This window comes from Vicia villosa, linkage group LG7 (genome assembly GCF_029867415.1).
Source record: "Vicia villosa cultivar HV-30 ecotype Madison, WI linkage group LG7, Vvil1.0, whole genome shotgun sequence".
Taxonomy (NCBI): domain Eukaryota; kingdom Viridiplantae; phylum Streptophyta; class Magnoliopsida; order Fabales; family Fabaceae; genus Vicia; species Vicia villosa.
The window spans coordinates 112,523,564-112,548,511 of record NC_081186.1 but is presented as its reverse complement, the minus strand read 5'-3'; the positions used below and the strand labels follow the sequence as shown (position 1 = coordinate 112,548,511).

General features: G+C 35.1%; 3 protein-coding genes across 4 annotated transcripts; 2 read left to right on the top strand and 1 right to left on the bottom strand.

Moving 5' to 3' along the window:
• The first annotated feature begins 246 nt into the window (after positions 1 to 246).
• On the top strand, positions 247 to 4,593 carry LOC131616555 (formin-like protein 1). Its single transcript, XM_058887919.1, has 4 exons — positions 247 to 2,350; positions 2,715 to 2,914; positions 3,146 to 3,390; positions 3,471 to 4,593. Exons 1-4 carry the CDS (start codon positions 405 to 407, stop codon positions 4,299 to 4,301), a joined length of 3,222 nt encoding a protein of 1,073 aa, XP_058743902.1. The 5' UTR covers positions 247 to 404; the 3' UTR covers positions 4,302 to 4,593.
• An 8,812-nt stretch (positions 4,594 to 13,405) lies between these two features.
• On the top strand, positions 13,406 to 16,065 carry LOC131616554 (serine/threonine-protein kinase HSL1-like). 2 transcript variants are annotated; one of them, XM_058887918.1, is made up of 3 exons: positions 13,406 to 15,487; positions 15,576 to 15,695; positions 15,932 to 16,065. In XM_058887918.1, exons 1-3 carry the CDS (start codon positions 13,588 to 13,590, stop codon positions 15,958 to 15,960), a joined length of 2,049 nt encoding a protein of 682 aa, XP_058743901.1. In that variant the 5' UTR covers positions 13,406 to 13,587; the 3' UTR covers positions 15,961 to 16,065. The 2 variants fall into 2 exon arrangements, with proteins under 2 accessions (XP_058743901.1, XP_058743900.1); XM_058887917.1 differs by lacking the exon at positions 15,932 to 16,065 and having other exon boundaries at positions 15,576 to 15,840.
• LOC131616553 (protein SUPPRESSOR OF PHYA-105 1-like) lies at positions 15,990 to 19,736 on the bottom strand. Its single transcript, XM_058887916.1, has 7 exons — positions 19,596 to 19,736; positions 18,420 to 19,413; positions 18,148 to 18,305; positions 17,076 to 18,048; positions 16,671 to 16,988; positions 16,529 to 16,588; positions 15,990 to 16,446 (listed from the first exon to the last, which is right to left on the bottom strand). The coding sequence occupies exons 2-7, from the start codon at positions 19,377 to 19,379 to the stop codon at positions 16,252 to 16,254; spliced, it is 2,664 nt and encodes an 887-aa protein (XP_058743899.1). The 5' UTR covers positions 19,380 to 19,413; positions 19,596 to 19,736; the 3' UTR covers positions 15,990 to 16,251.
• Between the last annotated feature and the right edge of the window lie 5,212 nt (positions 19,737 to 24,948).

The following is a 24,948-nucleotide window of genomic DNA, read 5'->3' as shown; positions in this document are numbered from 1 at the left end:
AAACACACTCCTAGAATAATGTGTTAGCAATGCACTACATATACCATACATCAATTAAAATATTCTTAGAATGAATAAGTGGAGAATAATTTTATTGACACAATGAGTGAACAATAATTAATCAAAGCTAGTATATGAAATGAACAAGCTAGATAGATAGATAATTAGATCATAAATGTAATGTACTAGTACTAGTAGTATAGTATAATAGTATAAGAAAATAAAAACACAAGGACAAGCAGAATCTTAGCTGGATCCACCATTACCCAAATTTTACCATCTCTTGTTTTTCTTTCTCCTTTTCACACTCTCTTCTTTCCACTTCTCTTCTCTTTCATTTCTCTTCTCTCTCTATATTCTCTCTCTCAACATTACCAAAAAGGAAGAGAGAAAAAACATATCATATGACAATGTGGAGTTTCTATTTCCTCTTATGCATCTTCTTCATCTTGTTAACTTCCAATACAGTTACATCCTCTTATCAACCTAGAAGATTCCTTCATCAACCTTTTGATCCACAAAACCCACTCTCACCTTCTCAACCACCTAACCCTTCACCTTCTCCCTCACCACCACCACCATCACCAAATCCTAAATATCCATTTTCCACAAATGCCCCTAATGCCTCTTCATCTTCCACACCGTTTTTCCCAACTTACCCTTCACCGCCACCGCCGCCTTCACCGTCTTCCTTCGCTTCATTTCCTGCAAATATCTCATCTCTCATCCTTCCTCAAACCCCTAAACCCAGCTCATCTTCCTCCAAACTCCTCGCTGTCGCCATTGCCTCCGTTCTCGCCGCTGTCGCCGTTCTTTCTATCTCCGCTTTTATCTACTGCCGCAGACGCCGGAGGAGATTCACCGGAGATGATAAAACACTCAGATCCGATAGTAGTATACGTTTATTCCCTCGCGATGGTGGTACCGCTGCAGTGGTAGCGAAGTCGAGAAACGTTTCGTCTACTAGCTCGGAGTTTCTTTATCTTGGTACCATTGTTAACTCTCGTGGTGATGATCTACCTGATTCTCGTGGTGCCGGTGGTGGTGGTCGTAATCCTCGGAAAATGGACTCGCCGGAGCTTCAGCCGTTACCGCCGCTTGCGCGACAAGGTTCGAGGGTTTATGACGGTGGTGCTCCGGTGGGGGAAGGTGAAGATGAGGAAGAGGAGTTTTACTCGCCGAGAGGCTCTTTGAATGGAAATGGATCGGGTTCTCGGAGAATCTTCGCCGGGATTTCAGCTGAGAATTTGGTCGGTCGAAGTAGCAATGAATCTACTTCTTCTTCGTCTTCTTATTCGTCTTCTTCTGCTTCACCGGATCGTTCTCACTCTATTAGTCTCTCGCCGCCGGTTAGTTTGAGTCCAAGAAGATCACAGTCAAAGTCGCCGGAAAATGTACTATCTCCGGCACCGACACAACAATTACGCGGCAGTGACGGTGCGAGAAGCTCGTTGTCTTCATCACGAGGTTCTTCTAACCGAAACGTGAGGTCTGCTTCTTCAATGTCATCAACGCCGGAGAAAAACTTTGCCGGAGAATGTCAGTCACCGTCTTTATCACCGCTTAACCTTTCACCGAATAGAAATTCTGATGGGCCTGTTGTTAAACTTGTAAAGACTGAATCTTGTAATGGAGATGCTTCTTCACCGAGATTATCAAATGCTTCTAGTGGTAAATCTTCGTCTTCGGCGTTTACTCTGCCGTCGCCGGAAAAAGTTACAATGATGCATCATCATAGCAATCATGGGTTGGATCAGTCTCCAACAATTTCAGATGTTTCAGATCGGTTTAGACATTCTCCTCTCTCATCATTGCCACTTTCACCGACGCTTCTTTCATCGCCGGAAAGAGAGATGAACACTCGAACACCGCCGCCGCCGCCTCCACCGACTAGGAAGCATTGGGAGATTCCAGACCTCTTAACACCAATTGCTGAATCACCAAGTGTTTTGATTCCACATGGTGTTGCACCTCAAAGGAAGCAATGGGAAATACCGGTTCTTTCAACACCAATTGCACCTTCTGTTAAAGTTTCAGCCCCACCGCCGCCACCCCCACCCCCACCGTCAATGTCGCAGCGACAACGGAAGCAATGGGAAGTACCTTCTCCAACAACTCCTGTCGGTCAACCGGTGGTTTGTAGGCCGCCGGAACTTAAACCTCCTTCAAGGCCTTTTGTGTTGCAAACACCTTCAAATACATTGGTTTCTCCTGTTGAATTGCCACCTAGTTTTGAGGAGAATGCAGAAGAGGTTTCGAAACCGAAGTTGAAGCCTTTGCATTGGGATAAAGTGAGGGCTAGTTCTGATCGTGAAATGGTTTGGGATCATTTGAGGTCCAGCTCTTTTAAGTAAGTATTTCAATTCAAGTCTCATCATCATGCCATTTTCATATTACTTTGTTTGTTGTTGATTCTTGCTTCTTATAGATTATCATAGATGACTGTTATTGTTACTATTTTAGGAATGTTAGTAATAAATCGACAAACTTCTAATCAGAGGTGAAACCAGTCTCCAATCCAACTCCGACCCATGTAATTAAATTCAATTGTTTCTTTTTCTCAAATTATTACCGGTGTCTCTGTGTTAGGATCAGCAGCGCCATGTTCGGTGACCTTGTCACTTATAAGTAGTTGATGATTCTGATGTTTAGTACTATATTGCAATGTGTTTTGAAAATGAAATGTGATTTGGATTGAATTGAATTTGGTGCAGGTTGAATGAAGAGATGATAGAAACATTGTTTGTGGTGAACACACCAAATTCAAAACCAAAGGATGCTACTCCACGTTCAGTTCTTGCGCCTCAAAATCACGAGGATAGGGTGTTGGATCCTAAAAAGTCTCAAAATATTGCTATCTTACTTCGAGCTGTTAACGTTACGGTAGAGGAAGTGTGTGAAGCACTCTTAGAAGGTATAGATTTTATTTTCCTTTTAGGTTTTGTTGCAAGTAATTATTGGTTAGATCTGTTGTTGAACAATTTCTTGTTTAAGTGATGTGGTTAAGCCATCACCTATGTAAATTCTTGTTTGCTTCTGTTTCTTCATAATCCTTTGGATTAGATTTATTACCTACTTACACATCATTTTTAGTTAATAATTATGCGATTGGTAGTTGTATTAAAAGGAATTTGTCTTTTAACAGGTGTTACTGATACACTTAATACCGAACTACTTGAAAGCTTGTTAAAAATGGCGCCAAGCAAGGAAGAAGAACGCAAATTGAAGGCGTATAAAGACGACACGCCAAACAAACTTGGTCCTGCTGAGAAGTTTTTGAAGGCAGTGCTTGATGTACCTTTCGCATTTAAAAGGGTCGAAGCTTTGCTTTACATAGCCAATTTCGAGTCTGAAGTGGAGTATCTCCGGAAATCGTTTCAAACTCTAGAGGTATTCAAACTGTACTATAATCTGATTACGATGTTCTGTAGTTTGTGGTTCTTTGCATTTACTGATTGACACATCTGCAGGTTGCATGTGAAGAACTGCGAAACAGTAGAATGTTCTTGAAGCTACTAGAAGCTGTGCTAAAAACTGGAAACCGCATGAATGTTGGAACAAACCGAGGTGATGCACACGCGTTCAAGCTCGATACACTTCTAAAGCTGGTAGATGTCAAAGGCGCAGACGGAAAAACAACTCTTCTGCACTTTGTTGTACAAGAAATCATTAGAACCGAAGGAGCTCGTCATTCGGATACTACCACGACTAGTAGTACCAGTGTTACTAATCAAACACCAAGCACAACATTAAGCGACGACGCCAAGTGTAGGAGGCTTGGTCTTCAAGTGGTATCTAGTCTAAGTTCCGATCTAGCGAATGTTAAGAAGGCTGCAGCAATGGACTCTGAAGTTCTCACGAGCGAAGTCTCTAAGCTTTCGAAAGGAATCACGCACATCACCGAGATCGTGAAATTGAATCAAACAGCAGGATCTGAGGAAAATGTTCGTAAATTCACAGAATCAATGAACAAGTTCATGAGAATGGCTGAGGAAGAGATTGTAAGAATTCAAGCACAAGAAAGTGTTGCATTATCACTAGTGAAAGAGATCACCGAGTATTTTCACGGAAACTTATCTAAAGAAGAAGCTCATCCATTTAGAATCTTCATGGTAGTAAGAGATTTCTTAACAGTTCTTGATAGGGTATGCAAAGAAGTTGGTAATATAAATGAAAGGACCATGATTAGTTCAGCTCATAGATTTCCTGTACCAGTGAACCCTATGCTTCCACAACCACTTCCTGGTTTACATGGAAGGAAAAATTACAGTTCCTCAGATGATGATAATCCATCTCCATAGCGCGTGTTTGGTTCGACGGTGAATTTGTCAGAATCATAACATGTCACTGTGATTTCAAAGATGCACTTAGCTGTATGTGTATATCTCATTAGTGGTCACTGGGACATCTTGGCAGCATCATGTGTTAGAAAAACAACCTGGAATCAGGTGATTTTGATGGGGTCTCATGAGGGTGCATTATGGTCTGGCCCAAATGAATATTTTATTTTTTTGTTAAATTGTAAAAATCGTTGTAAAAGATTTGGATTATATATATAATAGATTATATATAGAGAGTAGAATATGTTCACAAGTATGTGCCTTTTTATGAATAATGTAGTGTACAAAGCAATTGGATCTTATTATTGAAACAAAACTATTCAATTGGAGAGATGCCACTTGGTTCTGTAGTTTTCTAAACTGACAAATGATGTCTGACAGAGCCAGTTTTACATTTCAAAAATGTTGCTATAAACCACAAAAAAGTCGGTTGAGGTGAATTCTAACTTGTCAGACTGGTAGATGGTTTTCTATCATAAAAAAAATGTCAACAGCAAAATAATTGTAGCTGAGAGGACACATATGTACTACTAGTACAAAGCATTAAGATTTTTTTACCTATCTGCCCCAATAATCAAAAGATAATACCAAAATGCCATGAAATGAAAAAAAATACTCAAATGCCACACTTTTAGTTCACGTCCGTCCAGGGGTTGGCCGGACCGGTGAAGACTTTTTTTCCCCAGTTGGGGTCCGTCCAGGGGTTGGCCGGACTCTAACTGAGCCTTTTTTTTTCTGTTTTTTTTTTAATTTTTTTTTATTTTAATTGATTTAAATCATTTTAAAAAAAAAAGAAAAAAAAAAGGGCCAGTTAGAGTCCGGCCAACCCCTGGGCGGACCCCAACTGGGGAAAAAAAGTCTTCACCGGTCCGGCCAACCCCTGGACGGACGTGAACTAAAAGTGTGGCATTTTGGTGTTTTAATTTTAACATGGGGCATATTGGTATTATTATTTCAGAATAGTGGCAGGTAGGTAAAAAAATCAAGCATTAACCCTACAAATTTATTAGACGGAAAATTTAGATGAGTAGGTGACAAAAAATACACAAACATAATTGATAAATGGCATATTTAATTCCCAATTCCCTTAACTTAATTTGATGTTTTGTTTTAGTCTCCTAACTAAAAAATGTTATAAGTTATTTTCTTTAACTTCACTTTTATTACTGTATTTAGTTTATTTGGTCCCTTCTGTTAGATTCTGACAAAGAAACGTTAAGTTATGGTGGCGTGAATGTACAACAAGATTCAAAGTTCAATTGTGACCCATCATTTGTACTATAAAGTAGGGTTTCCACTTAAGTTTTTCAGATTAATGTTATTCACTTTCTGAGAAATTTAAGTGGAAACCCTTTCTTATAGTACAAATGTTAAGTCGCATTTTGACCTTGAGTCTTGTTGTACCTCCACGTCACCATAATTTAACGTTCATTTTGCCATAAATTGACAGAAGAGACCAAATAGTGTAACAAAAGTGAAGTTAAGAGACTAATCTTTGACGTTTTTTAGTTAATGGACTAAAACAGAACATTAAATTAAGTCAAGGGACCAAAACATGTATTAAGAACATGAAGAGAAATGATTGATTGAAATTAAAATTTTGATGCGAAATACAATATTATTTTGGTTTAGTGTTTTATTTCTGGTTTAGCATACTAATGGTAAATATTCCCTTTCTTGAGAGCTGATATGTTGTGAATTCATGCATAATCACCAACTGAGATAACTCAATAAAAATATTTGATTGGGTTTTATTAGGTGTATTGTAGAAGATAAAAAGCTCTAAAAGGGATGGAGCTATTAATTATAAGTGGTGCCCCCAATGTATACTTAATACTCCACATGAGGGGAGATCGACACTTAGGTCAACAGATGTTCTGGTGTATCTACGGTTGGGAGGGAGGCATGTTTGTGTGGACTCTACTGGATTTTTTCCACTGGTGGGACTGAGTACTGGAGGTTTTACTGTGGGAAAACAACTCTCAAAGTTGCTTCAAGTAAAGTGGTCAAACATGAGAAAACGTGTTTCGACAATCAACATACTTTCATACCATTTGCTTTCGACACTTTTGATTTTCTAGCATAAAAAAATTTGATCTTTTACCGAGAGTTTAAAAACTTATGAATAGCAATGTTGTATCACCAAGATCTATGAATGTAGTTTTTAAGATGATTAGTTTTGTCATCCAAAAAAGAGTAGTGACGGAGCTTATTGCTCGTTTACCTTTTATTTCTATATAAACTTTATTATATTGAAATAGGACAAATTTTTGTGATTTTTTTTTTTAAAATTCTTTAGTTATATTTTTAAAAAAAAATTAAGCCAAAACTTTATTTTCGTATTCACACATTAATTTTTGGCTTAATGTTTCTTTTGGTCCCTTAACTTAATTTGATATTTCACTTTAGTCCCTTAATTAAAATGTGTTACATTATATTCCTTTGAAATGTGGAGAGTCTGTGGTATTATGATGCAATGGATATTAAAAGGATTGACTGTAACCTAGAAGACAAGGACGGACCCAACTGTAACCAAGAAGAAGTTGAGGGGACTTAACTATATCCAAGAAGATGCAAAAGAGAATGTTACTTTGGAGGAGACCTCTGAGGGGATTGACTGTAATCCAGAAGACATGGATTAACCAAACTGTGACCAAGAAGAAGTTAAGAGGCCTGACTGTAACCAAGAAGATGGTGTTAGTGAAGATGGTGTTAGAGAAGACAATGCTCTGAATGTAAACTTTGAAGATTTAGATGATGATATAGGAATTGTTGAAGAGATTGCAGTTGATAATGAGGAAGTAAGTGACGAAGATCAAGGAAAAAAAAGAGAAAAGCAAAAGGTTAAGGGAAGGGGAAAGTAAAAGGTAAAGGACTATGCACCCACAACTCATCCAACAGCAGGTGACTTTGCACTCATAACTTAGCCAACACAAACTCCTCCTAGTCAGGAAGCACCGTCAATATCTCCAACTCAGCCACCACCCAAAAAGAAAAAAAAGACTTTAAAAAGGGTCAAAACCTGTTTTGACTCGACCATAATTATGTATTTGATTTATGTTTTGCTATTTTACTTAGGGGTGGAAAACGGGCATGCCAGCTCCGTTTAGGTCCGCCCTGCAAAAGCCCATAAAAAATGGGATCGAGCGGGCATAGTTGAGGATGCAGACCTATAACCTAGCCCCGCCCTGCAAAAAAGTGAGGGCGGAGCGGGAAAAGGCCGCGGACATTGCACCTTTTAAGCCTAGAAAACGAGGCAATACGGGACAGACACATTAGAAGGTAAGGGCTTAAACTCTTGGCCCGCCCCGTTTTGTCACCTCTAATTTTGTTGTATTATTTTGGAATGGAATGATTTTGGAATGATATGGCTTATCATGCCATTTTGAATGACCTTTTGGAATGATGTAAATGTAATGACTTTTGGAATACTTATATATAATTCTGTTAATGATTATTCGCATGATATGGTATGTAATGCCATTTTGAATTATATAAAATTTTGTTATCTAACACAATTCAAAATGAAATGAAATTCAGATATCTATTTCCGGCAACTCTATTATATGTTTCACTTTAGTCTCTACTGTAATAAATATTTCAATATGGTCCTTTAACTTTATTATATATTTCCCACCAATCCCTTAATTGTATTACAGGTTTCATATTCTCCCTTATATATATTGTACTATTACACTTTGGTTCCTATACAAGTATGTTACATCAGTGTTTTTTTGCCACTCTAGTGTGTTATACTAGTGTTTTGTATCAATGATGATGAAAGAGTATATTGAGCACAAATTGTTTCTCATAACAATAATCATAAAACAAACATAAATGTTACATAGAATTCTCATGACAGGTACAACAAAACAACTGAAGTACATTGATAAACTCAAAATTCAACCCAACACAATGCTTTACCTTAATCCTATTTAAAATACATTGTTACAATTACCAGATTCAAACCTAAGCTCAAAATTCCAACCACAATGGACATGATCAACCATCCTCTAATGTGGAGAACCTCATTCTTCAATTTTAAAATTTTATTCTTTTGCCATTCATTCTTCAAATCTATTTCATCAACAAATTCATCACCTATCCATTGGAAGAGATTACAACCCTTATCTGTGTGATTTATGTAATTTCTACGACCACACATTTTCCCTAAAGTTCACATTGTTCATATCAGTTACAGTACAAAGAACACATTCACCTTGATTAAAATACTTCATCCTCTTGTTTTTAAGAAGTACATATCCAGTTGTCCCAAAGTTTTGGCTATTGGACATTGAAGCAATGCTTGAATTCTTTGACATTGGAGACAAATCTTGAACAAAATGAATGTTGAAAAAGAAGAAGAAAACCCTAGAAAACTAATGAAAGAGGGAAGATGAAAATCCAGCAAACGAAAAAACCCAGCAAAATGTTACAAAAAAAAGGAAGATGGTGATTAAAACCTAGAACGCGTTTATAAAACATTTGATGAGTCATTATTTTAGCTATTGTCTACCTATCATGCGACAGAATCAAAGTTAAAGTTTTTTTTTATAAAAAAATTAACGACAAATATCAATTTGACTAACGAAACAGTTTTAAACTCTTATGTAACATTTTTTAATTAAGAAAAGTGAAATTTTAAATAAAATTAAAGAATTTTATAACTAGTTTAATTTTATTTTTTTTATTAATTATCGTATCCATACTCGTACCAATAATATCAGAAAGTATATATATATATATATATATATATATATATATGGGATGTATCAAGTATGAGGAATTTTTAAATAAGAGATAGGAGTATTCAATGCTAATCATTGGATTAATCAAGAGACAGAAATAATAATTATATTAATATTTTAATAAATAATTTATTTCTCTCTCTTGATTAATCCAATGGTTAGCATTAAATCCTCTTATCTCTTATTTAAAAACCCTCCTACTTGATACATTCTATATATATATATATATATATATATATATATATATATATATATATATATATATATATATATATATATATATATATATATATATATATATATATATATATATATATATATATATATATATATATATATATATATATATATATATATATATATATATATAAGAATAACGTATGAACATAATATATATATTTTTTAATTTTGTGTATTTTTTCTTGTGTATTTTGTAGAAAATTCATATTTTGTGTTTAAATAATACAACCGTAACATTTGTGTATAATTTATCAGTAGAAGAACTTCAAAATTGAATAAGTTACTATAAAAGACATCAGAAGGTTCCATCATATGTGCTTAACTCACATGATACCGACATTTAAAATATCAATTTTTATATTAATTAAAACCTATAATTGGAGGTATCTTATTCCTCCTACAACACTAAGGAGAATAAAAGCATCTCCAACATTTGTACTCATTATTATAAAAGTCTAACTTCTTTCACTAAACTCAAATCATGTTGGAATAATATTAGAGTGTAATTTATATATAACAAATGTATTTAGACATATATATTAATAAGCTTCTATATTTATTTAAATGTTAAAATATATTTCTTGTTCTTGATTAACAAGTTGCCGGAAAATATTTCATAGAGATACTACTATTCGTAATAGACATACAATAAATACAGTAGGGTAGTAAAACGGACCTACCTGACAGATTAAACATATTTGTTTTATACGCATTTTAATATATTTGTTCAGTCTTATTTTATTTTTTGAACATATCTTTTGTGAAACGGGTTTAAACGAGACTGGTATCCCCAGTTGCACCCCTAAGATTGACAATAAATTACTTTTTCTTCTACTTATATAAATATAATTTAAGCAACTCATAAATTATTAGTAATAGACCGACCAAATATGTTAAGAAAATGAAAGAGATTTGTATCTTGTGGCAGTGTTTTTATTTGTTTGGGAAATGCTAACAAGTGCCCCAGGGGCACTCTTTAATAGCTTTAAAAAGTAAGTTTTTCTTGGAAATATGCGTAATTAATGCATCGAAAATTGAAATGATGAACTTTTGAAAGAATATTTTCTTTATTTAGAATGCTTAAAGAGTGCCCCTGGGGCACTCGTTAGCATGACCCTATTTGTTTAATAAATTGTTGACAAGGCATGTTCCATGGCATGTATGTACAATTGAATGCACGTGGTAGAAGAGTGGTGGTGGTGTAGTTGAGAGTAAATATTGACATCATCATTGACGTTAACACGTGAACAACACCAAAGCATGAAGTAGATGATAAAATTCAACTCAAACATTGGTCTTCTTTGTTGAACAACAGGTTCATGCACATGCACTCCTAGTCTTGTTTAATCGTTGTTCCAAATTAAAAGCATTTTTTTCCAATCATTAATTTGTAAAACTACAGTAGTAGTAGTAGTAGTATTCACTAATCACATATGAATCAATTTTTCTATTATTATTAAAATACTATGTGCATGAATCATGTATAATTGGTCAAACTTATAGGCTGACGGTGGAATACGGAAGCTTTGAAATCAATATATTTTGCTCGCTATATTGTATAAGTACTCCCTCCGTCGGCTTAATTGCAATTTTGGTCTCTCTATTTTGTCTTTTTTTCAATTTTAGTCCCCCCATTTTTAAAAGCACGATTTTGGTCCCCTTTTGATTTTTCTATTGAAAAAGAGACAGAAATAGAGACTAATTTTACAGAAAAAACAAAATAGGAGGGCAAAATTTGCAAAGAAAACTTAAAAACGGGACTAAAATAGTAATTTTTAAAATAGAGGGATCAAAAAAAAAAAAAGACAAAGCAGGAGACTAAAGTTGCAATTAAGCCCCCCATCTTATATTATAAACAAATTTTACATTTTTAGATTTATTTAATAATTAATATATTTATATACAAATTAGATATAGGCTTAATTATTGAGTGGATTTAAAAATATGAAATTTACTTATAGGACGAATTTATAATAGGACGAAGAGAGTTATTTGTATGTATGATGATACCTACTATCTGTATTTGACTGAATGTTTAAGTTAGTTGCTGAAATTAATGTAGAACACCGGTGTGAGTTAGTGCTTTAAGGCCTTGATTGGTTGGGGGTAATTTTTTCAATCACCATCGACCTCTCAAGCACCGCCAACCTCTCCTGCGGTCATTGTTCCTTTTCGTCCTCTCCGCTTGCAATATGTATTCCTCCTCCAATAATGACAGCAACATGGTGACTCCCCCTCCCAAGGTGGAACCTCCGACACCACCTCCCTCATCCTTTGCCAAGCCAAAATTTTATCCCACTCTCATTGTTTCCAACATTAGGAATAATATTCCTATTGTGCTTGACGTGGAAACTGATCGCTACGACACATGGACAAAGCTATTTCACGTTCATGTCCGTTCTCACCAAGTCCTGCATCATATTGTGCCTTCAGATAACAAGCCTCCACCGCCTGTCATTGAATCCACTTATGACAAGTAGGCTACCTTGGATGCAACCATGCTTTAGTGGATCTATTCCACTATTTTCGTTGACTTGCTAACCACCATCATGGAATCTGGCTCCACGACTTTGGCTGCCTAGAAGCGTTTGGATGACCTCTTACAAGATAATCAGAACGCACATGATGTCACTCTTGAGCAGGAAATCTTAAATGATTGCTCGGAGACTTTTCCAAATGTCTTTGCATATTGTCAACATCTGAAGACGCTTTCTGACCAATTACAGAATGACAGTGCTCCTGTGAACAATCAATGTCTGGTCCTTCAGCTCATCTTTAGCCTTACTGATACCTACCGGGGTGTTTCCACATTGATTCGAAAGAGCAATCCACTATATTCCTTTCTTCAGGCTCGTTCCATGCTCACATTGGAAGAAGTCAGGTTAGCTAAGATGACGCATACTAAGTCTCATGCCACTTATCTTACCACCTAGCAACGTCCTTCTAATGATTCATCACAAAGAACCAATCGCTGCTACGACAACCGCTCCAGTTCTCGCAACATTTAGAATCGAGGTGGTAATCGTGTATCCATGGTCCTCGCGGTGGTAGCACATCGGGTTCTCCTCCTTGGTAGCAACAACTGCAACATCAATATCCCCTTACCAGCAATGGGGTTAGACTCTTCCACCATGGACGATGCCTCTGTGTCTGTATCCTACTTCTCAACGGATTCGCCCTTCAGCTCCTCCCTATCAACAGGGCATTCTGAGCCAGCGTCCTCAGACTTACGCTGATATGGCTTCACTAACACCCAGTAACATCGCAGCTGCTATACACACCATGTCTTTCACTCCTCCAAGAGACACATGATACATGGACACTAGTGTCTCTTCCCAACAGCGGCGTCACAAGGTAATCTCTTGTTTAAAAAAATAATAATTGAAAGATTAATAATAATCAATATAAAATTCATAATGAATAGACTGGGAGATAAATTTTAAATTCCTTACTTTTAGATATTTTTTTAAATTCATAAATTTAAATTTGATAAAATACTTCATAAATTTTTTAATGTTTTACACTATATTTTGTATTCAAACAATAAATTTTAATCAAATAATTTTAAATTTTTTCAAAAATTATTTTCTTTCGTTAAAATTCTTTATCTAAACATACTCTAAAGATTTGACACAAATCCTATATTTTCAATTGAGTACTAGACAAGGAATATATAATGAGGATTGGTTGTGATGAGACAAGTATTAACTCACGAGTACTTAGAAAGACTTGGTCATAAAAAACAAACTATAAAAAGCCATAAAACTAGGAGAAATGCTATGCCCCTCACACAACCATCACAATGGAATATTTTGAGTGGTTTACCTCAAAACTCCAAACATATTCTAATCTTGAATCATAACTCAAAACACAATCCGCAAAATTTGTTCTTACTCTTTTCTAATCTTACAAAGTTCAACATTTTACCAAAAGCCCTTTTTTTTCACTTCATTTTTTTTCTTACATTTTCCTTCTCTTGGAAAATTTGTAACATCACATCTTACATAGATAACCAAAAAATCATTGATGAATTATCAATAAAACTCCAATACCAACACGACACTGACACATTCACATGATCATTATAAAAATAAGAAATGATTGAAGGTAACGACCATTTTGTTCGACACAAGACACACCTTTAATTTGAAGTGTCGGTGCAAGATAGTGAGTTACATTGCTTTTTCTATGTGAATGTCGAGGAATATTCCCTGCATTTTTATATTTTACAGGTTTTGTTTTAGATCAAAACCAAAGTTATGGAACAATTTAGACAAATTGGTGAGGCCCTTGGAAGTTTAAAGGCCGTGATGGTGTTTAGAGAGAACATTCAAATCAACCAGAGACAATGTTGTGTTCTTCTAGATGTTTTCACCTTTGCATATGAATCTATAGCAGATGAGATCATACAGAATCTGAAATTTGAAGAGAAGAATGGAAAATGGAAGGTTCTAGAACAGCCCTTAAGAGAGATTCACAAGATTTTCAAAGAAGGAGAAGTTTACATTAAGCATTGTTTGGAAATAAAGGACTTTTGGGCTAAAGCCATTACATTGTGTCATAATACAGATTGTGTTGAGTTTTACATACACAATTTGTTATGTTGCATGCCTATTGTGATCGAAGCGATTGAATCGGCTGCTGAAACGTCGGGTTTGGATCTAGACGAGATGCAAAGGAAGAGGCTTATAAATTCGAATAAATATAGAAAAGAGTTTCGAGACATGAAGCTTTTCAAGTGGAAATTCGGTAAGCATTACCTCATTACGCAAGATTTGTGTAATCGTTACGATACGGTTTGGAAGGAAGATAGATGGTTTCTTTTTAACAAAGTCCATGAAAAGAAAGTGTCGGGCGCGACAAAGTACGAGAGAAAATTAATAGAATTGCTTTTGAGGAATTTGGAAGTATCGGAGTCGTTGGAAGCTAAGCTTCTGCCGAGCTCGATATTGGTTGGTTCTAAGGACTATCAGGTGAGGAGAAGAATGGGGAATGGAAGTCAGTATAAGGAGATTCAATGGTTAGGTGAAAATTTTGTTTTGAGGCATTTTTCGGGTGACATTGATGCTTTGGAGAGTGAGATCAAAGAACTTTTATCGCTTTCGCATCCGAATATAATGGATTGTCTTTGTGGTTTTATTGATGAGGAGAAGAAAGAATGCTTTCTGTTAATGGAACTTATGAGCAAAACTCTTTGTACTCATATTAAAGAGATTCACGGACCGAGGAAGCGAATACCGTTCGTGCTTCATACCGCGGTTGATCTTATGCTTCAAATTGCAAGAGGAATGGAGTATCTTCATTCAAAGAAAGTGTATCATGGAGAATTAAACCCTTCAAACATTCTTGTTAAGCCTAGAAGTGCGTCCCCAGAAGGTTACTTGCATTCCAAGGTATCGGGTTTTGGCCTATCTTCGGTTAAGGATTTAAACCAGAAAGGGAATGTGAATCAAAATGGAAATCTCTCGTTCATTTGGTACTCTCCGGAGGTACTTGAAGAGCGAGAACAATCGGGAGTTGCGTCGGTTTCTAAGTACACGGAGAAGTCTGATGTGTATAGTTTCGGAATGGTTTGCTTTGAGCTTCTAACCGGGAAAGTTCCTTTCGAAGATAGTCATCTTCAAGGGGAGAAAATGAGCAGAAACATAAGGGCAGGAGAGCGGCCACTTTTTCCACTCAATTCACCGAAATACATTATAAACTTGACGAAGAAATGTTGGCACACCGATCCGAATCAACGTCCGAATTTCTCATCCATATGTAGAGTTCTCCGTTATACAAAAAGATTTCTCGCATTAAACCCTGGTTACAATAAAGAGACGGATCCACCCGTGCCACCTGTAGATTACTGTGATTTAGAGTCAGCACTATTGAGAAAGTTTCCTTTTTGGGGAAGCTCTGGACCATCGCCAATATCGAATATCCCTTTTCAAATGTTTGCGTATCGAGTTATCGAGCAAGAAAAAATGAGCACAGGCTCTAAGGATAACTCCGAATCCGGAAGTGATGCTTCACTCTGCGGTGACGAAAACGTTACGTCGGGAGATGAGCCGTTTCTAACCGTAATAGAAAAGAAACCTTCAGTTGGACCCGAGATCATAAACAACAGGAGGCTTGTATCGACAAGGAAGACGCTAGATTCAAGAACCAAACATTCAGGTTAGCTTCTAACTTTCCTTCAGCTCTAGTTAGTATTCGTGAAGATTAAGGTAACTGTTTTGACATTTTCATGTGCTTCTCAATGCAGGTACACCAAAAGGGAGACTAGATAGACCTCCGCAAATGACCCCTCGAGTGCGAAGCATGCGGATGAATTCAGATAAACATCTAATATCAAGTCCGAGGATAATTCGAAGATCATCTTCTGGTCATGTCTCGGACTCTGAGTTAGCTTAGATAACAAGAAACTCACACAATTAACTTCAGTAGTTTAAATGATTGAATTCTTGACATAAGTAGTTTTTGTGAATAATGATAGGAACAGAAAAAAAGTTAGTTTTTACGCATAACTTTATATGATGGTGTATAGTTGAAATCTTAAACATTGTTATATCGAAAAATAGTTAGTTTTTGCGCGTAATTTTTGCCTCACTTCCTCAACAGACTGCAGTCTTACACGCATGGATTTATAGAAGCGAGAAGGAGCTATTGCCGTAATGAATGAGAGGAATGCGAAGCCGAAGATTCACATGATATTCAATTCAAAATCCAATGTATGTACATGCTTCACACATATCATCATGTTCAGCTTATTTAGGAAAAAGTACTTTTCACATCATGTTGTAGATAACAAGATTACCTATCTATGAAAATTCAAGAGACATTGTTGCATTTGCATGCCTCTGTGAACTAAATCAACTCTATACCCTCCCCGTTTAAGCTTTATTCCGCATTGATCATTGAGTCCGAATAAAATGTATCGGTCACACCATTTGCAGTAGTTTCACGATTCCAACTGAGTTGGCTGCGACTAGCATGTTAGACTTCTTTCTCCAGCAGACACTCGAAACAAATTGTCCGCTGTTGTCGCAACTATTTGAATGGCCAGAAATAGGATCGATTGACTCGAATTTGTGAGAAGCAATTGGCACTGGCAGAGATTTGTGATAACAGTATACCTGAAAGGTAGAAAACTAGAGATTCAGACGAACTAATATACAATATCGTAAAATCAAGATTACGATAATTCAAAAACTATACCTCATTAGATTCTGAACCACATGCAATGTATCCGTCCAAAACGGATAAACCAACGAAATTCTGTTGAAATAGGACGGACAATAAACAATCAGAATCGACAAAAGAAAACAAAAATTGACGTAACATGCGTAAAGAAACCGACCTTTTCATTACTATGACCTCGAAAGGTTAAGTCACAAGAATCAGATGATAATTCGGCTGAGCTAGTTTTCTTCAGGTCCCATAGCTTCAAAGTGTTATCTGTAGAAGCAGACACAACTGTTTGTGCATCTATAAATTTCACATAGCTAACAGCTTTTCCATGACCAGATAATGTACACCAAGGGACTTTAGTGTGACGAAGATCGTAACCGTAAACCTTGTAATCAGCCGAGCCGAAAAACAAAAGATTTGATGAGTATTCGGAGAACTGAACACAACATACATTTGCAGGACTCAATATGGTTCCTATTGAATTTCTCTGCAAAAACAACATCGTTACGAGACAGTTATTACGTTTGTGAAGCGAAAACATTCTATTCATCAAAATGCATAAGACGAAGAATACCTCGCTGATATTCCACAGTTTGACCGAGCAATCGTCGCTTCCACTAGCAAACATTTTCGGGTCGGACACCGAAAAGTGAACAGACCAAGTTCTCTTCTGGTGCTCCGTGTATTGAGACAGTGGCTGACCAGTGCCTGCATCCCACATCTGAACCACACCATCATAATCAGTAGAAGCCAGATGGTTTTTTATATAACTGTTCCAGCACACGCAACTAAGCTTCGATTTGTTTGACATCTCGACAACGGGGTACTGAATGTCTATCGAATCACTCGAAGTAGCATTGAGGTCAAATATCTTTATTTTCTTCGAAATCCCACCGGCTGCTATGTAGTCCTCGTCACGGTCAAAACTTAAGGCACATATCACATTGGCCGAACTAAGAAGATCTCTATTTCTCAATGTTCCGCGCTCTTCAAACTTGCTGTAACGAGCAAATTTGCATAAACCATCAAAGAAAGGTCCTAGACAACCGATAGAGCCTTGAGTTCTCTTCGGATCATTACTACTAACATTCTCTAAATGAGGCAATCGCCAACGACTTTCCATCACGGTTTTATCGGTGGTTTTAACAGCCGCAGCCTCCTTGAGTAGGCCTTGGAATCTCATCGAAAAGTAACTATTCTCTAGCTGACTTATAGTACTCATAAATCTTGCTTTGTCAGGGAATGACCTTTGAATAGATCGACCGATATCTGTGGAAGAATTTTGAAAGTTTCGATAGTTCAATTGTGCCAAAGGAAATACTGAATCAGTCTCATATGAATGATTTCTTTCTACCTCCTTAATATCTTCATTCAAAAAATTTAACTCTTCTGTCAATTTAGCTTCATGTTTCTTCTTTTCTTCTTCAACCGAAACTAGAAAATTCAGTAACTCCTCAGTGTCAGCTACATCGCCTTCAGATACTATAACATTATCTCCAGAACTCGATTCCTCTAATTCGCATATAAACTCAGATTCTATAATCATCCTGTTACAACATAAACACTCATAAGTTTCTCAGGATTGCTTATGAAAACAACTTATAGCCAAAAGACGATATATATTCAGAATGTGGCTTATGCCGTACCTGGAATTCGGACGAGAAGAAGGTTCGGGATGCAGAAGCCATAGACAAAAGCCAGCTTCCTTTGCATTTTGTGATAGAAATTTCGGCGGTAAGATTCGATGACGCATATCAAACATCACTGATGAATGTGCTTCCAATGACTCAATATTGCACAGCAACTGTGAGAAGCATCCACTAAAATGTTAACAAATAGATTATGAATATAACAACTCTATGGTTACTTTGGACAAAGCTTAATGAAAGTAACAAAAATGTATAAAATGTTTTCTGACCTCAAAGAGAAGAACTCCTAGGCTATAAACATTTGATGAAAAAGTACAAGCTCCATCATTGAGCACTTCTGGACTAGTGTACCACTTCTCTTCTAACAGCTTTTCTTCTGCAAAATCGTGCTGATAACTCGAACCATCTAGACACATCCTTTCTTTAGCCCTTGATTCCATGAACACGCTCGTGTCGTATTCAGTTCGGTTCGCCGATTTAGTCTTACTTCCATTAAAATGCAGCAGCAGCTGCTGCTGCTGCTGCCTAAGAGTTTCTGTCTCTTTACAAGTCACGATGGCCTTAAGACACGACTTAAACACGGTGAAACATGATTGTCTGTCATCAAACACTTGTTGGCTATACAAACCAATGTACTTAATCTTATTCGAAGGCGACAACGTAAAACACGACGGTTTTATCTCTTGCAAGACAAACCCTTGAGAGTGTGCAAAATCAACCAACTCCAAGATCTGTTTAAATATACACAACCTTTCTGATTTCTTCATTCTATGACTTTCCGACTTCATCCACACTCTTAACACGATTCCCTCGTTCAAAAACTCCGCGCCCGACATAACATTATCGAAATCTTTCTGAATAACTCCCTTTCCCTTCTGAGGATTAATAGCCATAGATGAAGCACTTTGCATTTTACCACTATTATTCAAATTAGCAAAACCTTTACATGGTTCATGATTTAAGCTTATCCTAGAATCACTTCCCTTTTGCCTTTTGCTTAACCTGAGAGGAATCTGTTCTTCACCTCTCAATGCAACTTCTCTACTAAAACTATTATGATACTTCCTAACAATGTGTTTAGGATCTGTGGTGGAACAAAAACTAGTACTAGGAGGTTCAGATCCAACTAAAGAAGCAAAATTTCTAGTCAAACCATTATTCTCATTACCAATAATCACATTGCTTTTTCTCTTATGTTCATCACTTCCTCTTCCATTATTTGCAGTCATGTCTTATGTAAATGATGACAAACTCATGCAAATCCTTCAATCAAAAATAGATCAACAAATTCAGTCACACAAAAAAAAACATCATCAAACTTCAACATGCATTATGAATATGAATATGAATATGAAAGAAAATCAACAACCAATCATAATACAAAGTAAAGTTTATACAGAAATAGAAGACAAACAGACAGTGGAAAATGAAACAAAGGAAATTACCAATAAACAAAGTAACCCTTCATAGAGAGAGGAAGATATTTTGTTCACAGCAATGGCAAGTGATGTATAATGAAACTGAGAAAAAAAAAGCAAAAGATGTGTTTGTGCTAAGAAGATATTTGTTGGAATTATTATGGACAGAGTTTAATATATTTTTTGTATTTTTCATTTGTTAGAATCAGTGCTGATGAGAATGTCCACGTCTGAGGCAAAAAGTGCAGCCACGATATCAATGTTTCATATGATGCAGTCTCATACACATGTTTAAAGAAACTAGTATACTATAGATAGATGCTATTTATGAGACTTTTTTCTTTAGTTATATATATAGACATACACAAAAACTAAGCATGGTTGTTGTAGTGGATTTAATGTTTTTAATAATTTCAGTTGTTGTTAAAAGCATGTTTTATGTGTCACAAAAATTAATTATTTAGTGTATTTTACATAATATTAGAGAATTATATGATACAACGGGTGCATAAAACATGTTTTGAGAATAACTGAAAAAATGTTTATATATAAAACTAGAGAAAAAATGTCTCATTTTAAATTGTGATAAAAATAGGAGAGATTTATGCAAATTGCAATGGTTTGGTGGGACTTACTTTCTCTTGCAACTTATGATTCGTGGCTCATCTTATATCCACATCTATACTATTCTATAATCTCATCAATATTTTTTCTAAAATCTCGAATCATTAATAAGAATAATATTTAATTAATTAATTAAATAAAACAAAAATTTAAGAATAATTAATAATGATAATTAGTTAAGTAAGTAAAAAATTAAAAAATATTTAATAATAAAAATTAATTAATTAAGTAAAAATAAAAAGTATATAATAATAAAAATTAATTAATTAAGTAAAAAAATAAATAGCCACATTACTTCTAAACAAATTTAAACAATAAAATAAAAATCCACCTATAATTACTTAAATTCTAATAAATCAATTAATTTTTTTATTTAATTAACTTATAATAATTGTAGTAATAAAGCAGTTTTCTGAATATCTTCAGTTCTAACACGAATCTGATGATACCCAGACCTCAAATCAATCTTGCTAAACACACATGCTCCAACCAACTGATCCATCAAGTCATCAATTCTCGGAAGTGGATATCGGTTCTTAATCGTCACTTTGTTCAATTGTCTATAATCAACACATAATCTCATCGAACCTTCTTTCTTCTTGACCAATAGAACAGGTGCACCCCACGGCAATACACTAGGACGAATAAATCTCTTCTCAAGCAACTCTTCAAGTTGACTCTTCAATTCTTTCAACTCTGAAGCGGACATCCTATATGGAGCCATCGATACAGGACTAGTTCCAGGAACTAAATCAATCGAAAACTCAACTTCTCGTTCCGGTGGTAAATCAATTATATCATCAGGAAACACCTCCGCAAATTCACAAACTATAGGCAAATCTTCAATGGTTCTCTTTTCGCGCACATCTAAGGTTGCTAACAACATAAACAATTCAGCTCCACCTTGCACTGATTCGTCGACTTGCTTAGCGGACAAGAATAAATCTTCTTTAATACAGTTCTCAGGAAAGATGATCGTCTTATCAAAACTGTTGATATACACACGATTAAATTCCAACCAATTCATGCCCAAAATCACATCAAGTTGTTTTAAAGGAAGACAAACTAAATCGATCCCGAAATCCCTACCAAAGATACTCAATGGACAATTCAGACATACATAAGAAGTAGAAACAGAACCCATAGCAGGTGTATCAATAACCATACTTCTACGCATATCAGATAATACAAGATTCAATCTTCTAGCATAATCCAAGGAAATAAAAGAATGTGTCGCACCGGTATCAATAATAGCAATCAAAGGTGTACCATTAATGAAGCACGTACCTTGAATTAGCCTCTCATCAGTAGTGGCTCCCGCACCAGACAATGCGAACACTTTTCCTTTTGCTTGCTCCTTCTTTGGCTTGTCACATTTTGTACTAACGTGACCTTTCTCTCCACAGTTGAAACAAGTCACATTCGAACCACCTCTACAATTAGTAGCTATGTGACCATACTTGCCACACTTGAAACAAGTAGTAACCTCTTTCTTGCACTCCGCAGCTTTATGACCCTCAACACCACATTTGAAGCACTTAGGTGAAGTAGAAGATCCTCCCCAACTTGGCTTGTTGCCAAAACCAGCTTGTTTCCTCTTGTCATCATACGGTTTCCCACGATCCTGATTCTTTCCTTTCAAACTCTTGTAGAGAGAAGCACTCTCTCTACTATCCTCATCATAAATCCGACTCTTGTTAACCAATTCAGTAAAACGGGTAATCTGTTGGTAACCAATAGCCTTCTTGATATCATGTCTCAAGCCATTCACAAACTTCAAGCATTTAGATCTCTCAGCATTAGCAGTATTATAGTGAGGACAATACTTGATAAGTTCCTGAAACTTAGCAGCATAAACAGCAACAGTACCATTTCCTTGCTTCAACTCAAGGAACTCCACCTCTTTCTTCCCACGACAATCTTCTGGAAAATAGTTCTCCAAGAAGAAATCACAACTACATCAACTTCACATACTCAATTATCGCATAATTTTAATGTGACTCAATGCACGATATGTGACGCTATGCATGTGGTACCAAATTGTGAACCCAAGGTTTCACCGCTTTCCGATTCAATATCTAGAATCCAAGCCACGCTTCCGATCCGGACAAGACCAAAGCCCACCAAACGTAAACATAAATTTACCGCTTCCGATTCACTTTAGAATCTAAGCCTCGCTTTTGTTTCAAAGCAAACCACATTTGTTTCAAGGCACACCATGATATGAATGTATGTACAATGTTAACCAACATATGCAATTAAGATCATCTCTACCATCTTAATATTTAGCATATCACAATAATTCACTCTATGAATTATCCACAAAATTGTACACGACATTCTCATCACATAAACATTATTCACATATAATAGTCAACACACAATTTTCAATCCACCATTCCAATAAACATTAGTAATTAATACTATCACAACTAACTCACAATTTATCAACTATATAGAATTTACTCTTTTTCATAATAAACTACTAAGTTATTAGGATCATGCCATCTAACTATTTATAGAAAAATTCACCTTAGGACAATCATAGAAACATATTCATGTGTCATTTCTATTTGGAGTCTACTATTTTAATATAGCAATCAATTTCCATCAAAAGGTAATCTTTTACCAATTAATCTATAAAATCTATTTGTTATATATTTTTAGAAATCAATTTTTGTGAAAGATAAGAGTTGAAGACGAGACAAAATAATATGAAGTTGTTAATGCTACCAACTCGACTAAGAGAACGTACATAATAACTATGTTTTTCTAATATTAGATTTTTATTAAATTTCAGTTGGTAAAACTCATCATCGATGGTTATTAAAAAAATTTGTTATACACAAGTTAGAAGTTAGGTACATGTAACTTTAAAAAACATATCTAATTCTTATAAAATCCTTTAAAATTTAAAATTACCTCATCCATAAACACTCTAGAGAATTATATGATTCAACGGTTGCATAAAACATGTTTTGAGAATAACTTGAAAAAATGGTTATATATTAACACTACAACAACCATGCTTAATTTTTGAGTATGTTTCTATATAAAACTAGAGAAAAAATGTCTCATTTTAAAGTGTGATAAAAAAGGAGAGATTTAAGAGCATGAATATCGGTGGTAGCTTAACAATATAAAACCATCCAATGTCAGAAAATAATAATATTTAAATGCAATGGAAGTTATCAATAAACCACCGTTGCCTTTTGTGGCACCGTGGCTTTGGCAGGTTTTGGGAAACTTTTTTCCTTTTAACCAATCACAAATTGATTTGAAGTAAATTGTAGTATTAGTGGGACCCAATTTAAAATTTTAAATAAGTGGTATGGATATTTGAGAGATGTATTTTAATCAATTAAATAACTAAAAATTATAAAATAATATAATATATTAAGTGGGGTCCATTTATGCCACCAAATTGAGTAGTATGGATGTGGATGCTCTAAGCAAATTGCAATGGTTTCGTGGGACTTACTTTCTCTTGCAACTTATGATTCGTGGCTCATCTTATATCCACATCTATACTATTCTATAACTTCATCAATTTTTTTCTAAAATCTCGAACCATAATAAGAATAATATTTAATTAGTTAATTAAATAAAACAAAATTTTAAAAATAACTAATAATGATAATTAATTAATTAAGTAAAAAAAATAATAATAATAAAAATTAATTAATTAAGTAAAAAATAAAAATTATTTAATAATAAAAATTATATTAATTAAGTAAAAAATAAATAGCCACATTACTTCTAAACAAATTTAAACACTAAAATAAAAATCCACCTGTAATTACTTAAATTCTAATAAATCAATTAATTTTTTTATTTAATTAACTTATAATAATTGTAGTAATATAGATGTATAATTTATGTTTTTGAAAAAAGGGAGGGTCTAAGCTCAAACAAAAAAGCAACTACACATATCAGTCTGGCAGTCGAAAGACCCTTACTTACTGCCATCATCTAAGAGACTCAATAAGCTATTGGAGCGCGAAGAGAAAAAGGTAAAATCCAGCCTAACACTACAGTCAATATTGGCTAACAAGTATGCACATCTATTCGCTTCTTCGTACGAATGGCACAAACAAACATCCTCAAAATTTTGTATAATTTATTCCCCAACTTTCCGTCTAAAATCTCTAACCATTAATAATGATAACCAATTAATTAATAAAACAATAAAAAACAATTAATAGTAATAATTAAATAAGTAAGTATAAATAAATAAAAAAACAATTAATAATGAAAATTAATTAAGTAAAAAATATTTTAAAAAAACAGATAGTCACGTTACTTTAAAAAAAATTTAAACATACTAAAATAAAAACTCACATGCAATTACTACAAATCTAATAAATTGTTTAATTTTTTATTTAATTAATTTATTACAATTTTAATAATTATAATTGTATAACTTCTTCTATTAAATTTCCCACCAAAATCTCTAACCATTAATAATGTTAATTGATTAATTAAGTAAATAAAATTAAAAAAATTTAATAATGATAGACTACGAGACCACGTAGTCTATCATTATTTAATTGGTGGCAGCCGACATGTTTCGTTCCAATTGAGGACCACGACCTCGAGGTCGGGGAGAGAGGCTACGAGACTCCAAACACCTAAGTATCCACGGGGGAGTCGGGGAGCGGGCCTTTTCCCGCGGGGGAGGTGTCCGAGATGTCGCTTCCTCTTGCCGAGGAGAGCATGAGTAAGATTGAGGTCGACGGTGTCTCCGCGGGGGACT

What these genes read in the sequence shown, in the direction of transcription:
- LOC131616554 (XM_058887918.1), top strand. Translation starts at nt 13,588, where the DNA reads ATGGAACAATTTAGACAAATTGGTGAGGCCCTTGGAAGTTTAAAGGCC. An exon ending in TTCAAGAACCAAACATTCAG is followed by an intron (nt 15,488 to 15,575) that starts GTTAGCTTCTAA and finishes TTCTCAATGCAG; the next exon opens with GTACACCAAAAGGGAGACTA. An exon ending in AATTCGAAGATCATCTTCTG is followed by an intron (nt 15,696 to 15,931) that starts GTCATGTCTCGG and finishes CTTCCTCAACAG; the next exon opens with ACTGCAGTCTTACACGCATG.
- LOC131616555 (XM_058887919.1), top strand. Translation starts at nt 405, where the DNA reads ATGACAATGTGGAGTTTCTATTTCCTCTTATGCATCTTCTTCATCTTG. An exon ending in GTGTGAAGCACTCTTAGAAG is followed by an intron (nt 2,915 to 3,145) that starts GTATAGATTTTA and finishes GTCTTTTAACAG; the next exon opens with GTGTTACTGATACACTTAAT. An exon ending in AATCGTTTCAAACTCTAGAG is followed by an intron (nt 3,391 to 3,470) that starts GTATTCAAACTG and finishes ACACATCTGCAG; the next exon opens with GTTGCATGTGAAGAACTGCG.
- LOC131616553 (XM_058887916.1), bottom strand. Translation starts at nt 19,379, where the DNA reads ATGACTGCAAATAATGGAAGAGGAAGTGATGAACATAAGAGAAAAAGC. An exon ending in TCTTCTCGTCCGAATTCCAG is followed by an intron (nt 18,049 to 18,147) that starts GTACGGCATAAG and finishes ATGTTGTAACAG; the next exon opens with GATGATTATAGAATCTGAGT. An exon ending in GTGGTTCAGAATCTAATGAG is followed by an intron (nt 16,447 to 16,528) that starts GTATAGTTTTTG and finishes TCTACCTTTCAG; the next exon opens with GTATACTGTTATCACAAATC.